We start from the raw sequence: 8,268 nt of genomic DNA, 5'->3' as shown, positions 1-8,268 counted from the left end.
TGAGTTGTATAGTGTGTCCTCACAGGTTTGAAACCACAATGCACATCCTTTGCTTATGCCCTTATGCTAAAGAAGCTCTATTTCAGCAGCTTTTTTTAATTTCGATGACTTTCCACACCAACACACAGACTTCAAATGGTGGATGCTTGAGATTGCTCTTAACTTGCCTCAAAATGCTTTTGAAAAACTTCTTATGATTCTAGCTGCTATCTAGAGGAATAGGAATGATGTGCTTTGGAATGAGAAATCTCAGACTCCTGCTCAAATTGTTTTAAGCTCTTTTTCCTGGCTACAGGAGTTCCAAGCTGTTCGAAAACCCTCAAGCACACAGATAGCAACGAAGCAAAAAAAAAAAACTGGAAGCCACCAAAACATGGCTTTGTCAAACTAAATGTGGATGGTAGGTATATTGCACAAAAAACGACAGGAGGCACTGGAGGTGTGGTAAGAGATGATCAAGTTAACTTTATTGTAGTTTTTGCAAAACCAATTTTGTATGTAGTCTCAGAAAAGCAGCTTGAGCTCAAGGCCATCAAAGAGGGTTTACTCCTAAATTCTTTGGGGCACAAGAACATTCAGGTGGAATCTGATTGTTCTGAAGCTATAGCAGTAGTGAATTCGGATCACTATGAAGGGACGATTGAGGCAGGTCTCATTGATGATATCAAAAAACTTATGAAGGTTTTTTCTTGTCCCGATTACACATACTTCTAAAACTTGTAACTTTGTTGCTCATAAATTAGTTGTTCTACCTTATGAGGATACACAATCTGATATTTGGTTGTGTAGATCTCCTAATTCCATTTTGAATGCCCTAACTGTGGATTGTTGGCAAGCTGGTTAAGCAACTATTTCTATCAATGAAACTGTCTTTAGTTCAAAAAATATATATATACACCTCTTAATATCCTTTAAGCTTTCATATACTTTAAATTCGTAACCTTTTTCTTTTAATAGACGATCCTTTTCTTTTAATAGACGATCACGATCAGTGTACCTTACATGTATCGAATCTTGTAAAACGATTACCAAGTATCAAAGAAAATTCTTGCAAATTTCAGTAAACAGAAATAATGTTCATCTTGTATCAGGAGCATGACCTCGCCACCATGTTTTTCATTCCAAAAACTAGGAAGCCCATACAGTACAAATTTCTTGATGGTCAGAAAGAACAATATGGTATACAACAGGAGATACAATATGAATAACATGCAAAGGCTATCATAACCCTTGCTGTGCACATTGACCACAAGTTCTGCTAGCTGTTTCCGGACGTGGAGACTTCAGCAATGCAAACTGGGCAGACCTGCAACAGAATAACAATAAATAATAATTTAGAACTTCCAGAGAGAAGAAAAGAGAATTTTGCACTCCCCTTCTACACTCCTCATTTCCTTTTTTGGTTGAAACTTTTATAAAGAGAAAAACACATGTTAGTAGAAACAAAATTTAGCTTACTAAATGAGGAAATGAGTGTGGATTGTAAAGTTGGGAGTGCAAATTTCAGTTTTTAAAAGAATTATAATAGAATATTAAAAATAGAAAGAGAAATAAAAATAGAAACAAAACCAAAACCCTAACCTCTGCACCACCAGAATTTAATAACATACAAATGTGATTTATCTCCAACAAAAAGAATTGCACCCCTTATCCACAAGCATGCTTGCCCAATTATAGCACAAAAATGATAAACTCAAAAGACTAGGGCCAAGAAGAAGAGTTCAATTCCCATAGAATAACCATATGAGGCTTATTTTGTTACATCATGCACTTTGAATGATATATCAGTTCCCAAACTTTCATTTAAAACTTAACCTCAGCCTGCAAATTGACTTAGCAGAATGATGACAATACCCCGAATCTGGCAATGACTAGAAGGTCGGAAGACCTAGGGGTATCTGTGCTTAAGGACTTATAGGGTGGAGTTTAGGAATGCAGTGAGTGGGATAAATGTGATTGTGATCAAAAGCCTGGGATTGAAGAGTAAGGAAAGATAAAATTGATAAATCTGGAGTCACACCAGAAGGGTTCTCAGCATCGTAACAATTTCTTGGGAATCACACCAAGACTTCTCACGGATCACTTGAGAGGAGATCTTTTATAGCAAAACAAATCAAACTTATTCATTCAGATATTCAAAAGTACATAGATTCTATAAAGTTACAGACGACACTAGCACAGAACCGACATTATTTGTATTTATCAAGACAACGTGGTATCCTCCAAAGCTTTCTAGGCCTAGAGAACATCCGTGTGGTGGGGGGGTGGGGGGTTCCTAACGACTTGTAGGAACCCCAAAAGTCTACTTATTAATGAACAATAGTTAATGCCTTAAACTAAGCTTCACCCAAGAAACCCATAAAGACTCTAGAAGGTAGAAGTGAACTCTTCATTATCCATCAAAGTTACTTTCCCTAACTTAGCGGATGAATTGGGACTTGATAAACAACAAAGTGCAAGGTGGAAGATACCCTAATGTGCATATTTCCTCAGCTTGACCAGAACTTGAAATAACCAACTACAATTTTGATAGTGTAGAACTCCTTGACAGTAATTTGTACAATCTGGAGTCAAATCATGCTCAGGAATGTAAAACTGGAGAACATTATCTATAGGAATGCCAGCCACCATGCCCATGAACCTTTCCCGTTTAGTCTTCCCCACTTTGGCTGATAGGTATTTACTAAAAACAATCATTGTGGTGTTTTGGAAACATAAACTTTCTCTTCCCAGATTTTCTCAAACTAATAAAATCAAAAACTAGAATTCATTGCACTCCCTCCAAAGTCTAAACCTTTTGTCCTTCTCCTCTTCCCTTCCTAACAAGACAGATTCGAAGAGTATTGTTCATCTGGTCAATAGGTAATCAATAAACTAATGGTCATTCACTGGGTTGAGATATAAACACTTGAAAATAGTTTCATTTATCTCAACCTACGATCTTAAATCCAATGGTAGGTGACCATAAATTTCATTGTCACTGCCTCACTGGTGACCAAGTGAACATCTCTGCTTATTTGAACAGCCCAAAAGTTTTCTAGTTGCATCTAAATTTGATAAATGTCAAATCCAGAAGAAGGGGTAGCCTGCAGAATCAAATTCGATAATGCCAAACATGAACAGTTCTTACAACTAAAATAATCCAAAAGAGCAGGTTGAATGAATTTTAAGAAGCAAACAAACAAGAGCATATGGTAGAAAACAAGAATAGGTCAGTCATAAGTGGCACTTGAAACAGAAATGGAAAATCTACCAATTTATTTAAGAAAGCTAAGTTTAAGAATAGAAAAATAAAATCTCCAAGTAAATATTTCAGATCAGATATATGGAAAACTATAATCTTTTCAACAGGAACTAACCAATTATACAATTTCACTAATGAATTAAACTCAGAAGTGACAGTGCATAAAGCAATCTTTAAAAGCATACCTTGTTTATTGTCAACCAATTATTTATGCACTCAGAATGATAAGAGTGTGTGCAAGAAAGTACTGTCAAGTTTTCACCATCCTCATAATCTAACCGACAAATGGCACACCTGAAACAGTAGTGCAAAATAAGGAACGAGCACATCTTCTATAAAAGCGCGTAAAACCAAGTAACATGTGCTTACGACTCATTGCTTCCATTCTGACCATTTCCCATCTTGTAGCTTACTGAAGGCAATGAGGCAATTGTATCAGCAGGAAGTCCTCTGCTCTCTGTTCCAACAACTTCACCCAACGCAAGTAACTCCTGAGATAGTTAAGTGATGTTCACATAACAGAACAAAAACAAATACATCAATGCAAGCAATAGTATCCAGAGCCACCTTACCTCATATGAAAGTTCATCTGGGTCAACCTCCTCCCATGCATCCTACAATCCAACACTTGGTGAGATGCATATATTTTATTTTAAAACAGATAAGATCTAAAGCCTTACAGAAAACAAATTTCAGAAGATAGATTCAAAGCAGACATATCAGAGAACATCTACTATCCTAAAGAAGAGGACAAAGCTTCCAACAATTGCAATATACTGGAATTTCCATTTTAAAAACAAGCTAATGCAAGACCAAAAGCCTCAGTGAGTTGTAAAATTGACATGCAATATAAATATGAAAACAAAAAGGGGCAAATTCAACTGATCTCCTCCCTTATCCATCCTTCTGCTAGTAAGATCTTGCCCCCGAGCAACAGTAGAAGGTAGGTAGGGAAAGTCGTGCCACAAACTCGGATGTCGAGCATAAGCGACCAGAGAAATATCAACTAAATATCTTACGATTATGACAAGAAAAACTCTTAGATCATGTCTTCTGAATATAAAGGATGGAATAGTCCCACAGATATGAATTAATCAAACAAGAGAAATTATTGGGCATGATCTAAGAAAATCTTGTGGAGGACATTATTTATTTAGTAATGCACTACAATTTTGAAAAATAGAAAAGTAATTAAAAAACTACATAATAAAACCAGCTAAAGTACCAAGGTCGTATTCACATTAATTATTTACAGAGATAGGAAATCTTACAGTCAGAACCTGTAAGTTATATAGAAACTAAATGCATATCAAAAGTTTTGCACATCAAATTATTAATCCTATTATATAGGTGAAGAGAAACTCAATATGTCCACATTTTAGTTAAACCAAGATAAGCAAATAGCTCAAGAACACTGAATTAGTCAAATTATACATTCACATGAATCACTTTCGAGTTCAGGACGATCTTCAGTTCATTATTCCTGTGTTTTTCTTTTTAATGAGAGAAGCAGCTGACGATGAGAATGAGAAGAGATGAGATAAAAGGAGAGTAAGAGAGCATAGATCTTTTGTCAAAGTGAAAACTAGATACGATTACAATAACTTTTAGTATTATTTCTATCTATTATCATCTTCTCTTCCTCAGTCCTCTCTTCTCTTCTTTATCTCTAATTTCTGTATCACCTCTTTAGTTTTTAATCAAATGGGTCTGAAATTTTCACTACTTCATCTTGCACACAGAAAGGAACCCTATTTCTCCGCATAAACAATATTTGACTCCTGAGGAGTAAAGGAAGAGCTTGTGGGGGGATCCATAATGTCAAAGAAAAACAATGATCTTTGGTACATAGAAAGAAAAATGCTGCAATCTCAGACAAAGTATGACTTAGGGAGGGGGAGCTTGACTATCTGAAATTTCAATAAAACAAAAAATTAAAATTTCTTATGTTTGCAAAAGAACGTATACGCAAATCTGGTTGTGTGTAATGGGTCACGAAATGTATAAACCTCTAACTTAAATAGAAGGTTCAGATGAGAGGAACTTATCCTTAGACGATAACTTCATGTCCTGCTTAAATAATGATCCAGAATTGTCATATAAAAGAATAAAACACATCAAATTGTTTGTAGAACAACAAATATGACAAGCACAGTATGAGCTGTTTCTTCTGTTAACAAATGTCAGATACTATGACAACGAATAGCTAGCAAGAAACTAATACCTGAGAGTTACCTCCCTGATTCTCTGTGTCCTCAGCTTCACCTGACAGCATAAGAACACACCAGAATCATAAACTATTGCAACAGTTCAAGAAGTTCAAAAGCAGTGAAATAAAAGGCACTAAAAAATTTACAGCAGTAAGAAGCACTCACGGTCATCAATCCCTGCAAAGGCCATCAGTCTAGCTGCCATATCTCTATCTTCAGCATCCTGCAGGGCTCTTGCATACGCTTCATCACTTGAAAAAACAGCAGGATCATATACCACACTGGGGTTATGATCGTCTCCAGCATCTTCATGAGCGTGCACATCAAATGCATCTTCTTCATCATTGTCAGCATCAGTTCCATCATAATGCTCATCATCGTCATTTCCGTCAGTATCATCATGAAAATCATCCTCATCATCATGCACATAACTTCCAGCTTCCCAACTGCCATAATCACTTCCCTCATTGTTCATTCTCAGCATCATGTATGCCCTTTCCTGCTTATTAGAACTCAGACCATAAGCAGAACAGTACATTTCCAAAATAACCAAGAGCATGTAAAAAATTGTTGATGTTGAATGTCATTTACATTACATTAGGATTGACCAAGGAAAGACATCCGCAATTTAAACAAAATGGGCATTCATAACATATAACCAAGGCTCCTCCAATGGTTGAGAAAACAAGAATGTTATGAGAGGTCCTTAGGCTGAATCATCCACTACTAATGATTACATGTTGACACTCCACAATAAGCCTGTGAGGGGGTATAAGACCTACATAAATTTGTAACGGTTTTGAATTTTGATACCCACATCCCCATTCAGCACAAATGCAACCAGATAGATATAACCTCATACAACTTGAGAGGCATCATGGAAAATATAAAGAAACAATCTAATTACAAAAGAGAGTTGAGGGACCTGTTCTTGGAGAGTTCGAGCAAGAGCAAGATCAGCATCGACCTGACTGAGATTAGTGAAGGGAGTTCTTGAGGACTGCGGGGCATTAGGTGAAGGAGGCTCCGCCGATTCGGTATTTACTTCTTCTTCTTCTCCGCAACGATTAAGAGTAGGGTTCTCTTCTTGTTCGCCGGGGTTAGGTTTGAGTCCACCGCTTGGGACCAATTTCGCGTTGTGGTTCTCCATTGAAAAGCACAGAAATTGGAACAAACTGAATGAGAAACGAGTCAGAAAGATCGGACTATATATTTGATTATCTCATGATAGTATCTTTCGGATAACCTGAGATAAACATATAAATGGTTATAAACTGAATAATATATATCTTGACGAAGAATAAAGTGTAGAGACAAAGAGATAGCAAGAGAGTCATCTTATTCATTGATAGGAGCCCTTTATATAGGGAATTACACAATACCAATATGGTAAGGATATGAATACATAGATCTAGTCTAACTACATATCCTATTGGCATAAGGCCAAGGCACACAGGTAGAGAATATCCTAGAACACTCCCCCTTGTGCCGCGCGCTGATATGCCGATGGTGCTGATCTGTTGCCTCGTCAAAAACCTACGTCAAGTCACAAAAACCCTTGTGGGAGAAAAACTGAACCTTGATCGTAGGAGAAAAAGAGTACAACACACCCTTCACATTTGATAGTGACATGTATGTATGCGCTAGACTCCCCCTGAAGTTCGCACCTCCCCCTGATCTTTACATCAATCATAGGGCTCTTCCTGATTCTTACTAATCACGGAAGTTTCAACAACTTAGCATGTCAATGCTTTTTAACATGTCTTCAAATGTGGTATTGGGCAATGATTAACTAAATCATGCCGTATTGTCCTCAAATGATCTTTTTACACTTAGATCTTGAGGAGAAGGTTGCTTGTGAACTCAAAACATAAGTTCGTGCAGGAAATCAGATTTCCGCGCAGCATGACCTTCAATTACTAGAACAGTCGTAACTTTCTCTAGGAAATACATATGAACGAACCGTAAACGGTTTTGGAAACTAGACTCATTTAGCTTTCCAACCGTATATTACACACGTTCTGGTTCCTCGGGAGCTATTCACAACATTCCGTCGAAGTTGACTGTTTTGCTAAAATCAGATTCTCGGACAGATTCGTCCTACTTTACGAAAACGGCCATAACTCACTCAATATGATAGGTATGATCAAATGGTTGGTGTCCCTGGAAAGTAGACACATAGACCTTTCCAATGGTACCAATTTCACCATTTTCCAGTGAGTGAGATTTCCTATAGGTCTCGTGGAAGTTGACCTACAAAACTTGGCAGATTCTGATTTTCGCTTTTTGATGTGTCTTTCTTATGTAGGGATAGAATAAGTCTCAACCTTTCATACCATTAAGTATTGAAAAAAGAGTTACTGCCATTACATTGGCGTTGCGTGGGCGCATAGCTACACTTAGCTTTACAACTTTTCATAGCGAATGAGATGTCAAGTCTCTTTGTATTGTGTTGAGTACATTGATGTCGTCTTTTTGTACTTAGATGGGAACTCCATCTCTTAACACATATTTGTCATCTTGCTTTAGACAAAACAACGGATCTCTCTTTAGAGCAAAGACCTTGACTAATCATGGGAGTATATGTAGGCCTCACTAGTTATAGAGCGCCTAAGCCGATTGATCATCAATACAGTCATTGAGTGTCTTATCGAGACTGTGTCTTCCCAAGATCTTTTTCTTCGGATGTTGATACATATTGGCATCTCTTGATCCATCAAGAGTCCATGTAATCCGGAATGAACACGCAAAGGCATAATTCACCATATCCCTTCCAAATCAAGTANAGTTCATGTGCGTTTCAATACATTTAGC

The 8,268-nt window shown here is 37.1% G+C and overlaps 1 protein-coding gene across 1 annotated transcript; it reads right to left on the bottom strand.

The window, feature by feature from the left end:
• Positions 1-946: 946 nt before the first annotated feature.
• Positions 947-6,707, bottom strand: LOC101309476 (E3 ubiquitin ligase BIG BROTHER-related-like). Its single transcript, XM_004287152.1, has 7 exons — positions 6,380-6,707; positions 5,620-5,953; positions 5,469-5,509; positions 3,817-3,858; positions 3,614-3,735; positions 3,430-3,538; positions 947-1,306 (listed from the first exon to the last, which is right to left on the bottom strand). Exons 1-7 carry the CDS (start codon positions 6,602-6,604, stop codon positions 1,259-1,261), a joined length of 921 nt encoding a protein of 306 aa, XP_004287200.1. The 5' UTR covers positions 6,605-6,707; the 3' UTR covers positions 947-1,258.
• Positions 6,708-8,268: the final 1,561 nt, after the last annotated feature.

The sequence above is a fragment of the Fragaria vesca genome, linkage group LG1, assembly GCF_000184155.1.
Source record: "Fragaria vesca subsp. vesca linkage group LG1, FraVesHawaii_1.0, whole genome shotgun sequence".
Classification (NCBI taxonomy): Eukaryota; Viridiplantae; Streptophyta; class Magnoliopsida; order Rosales; family Rosaceae; genus Fragaria; species Fragaria vesca.
This window is presented reverse-complemented; position numbering and strand designations above follow the sequence as displayed.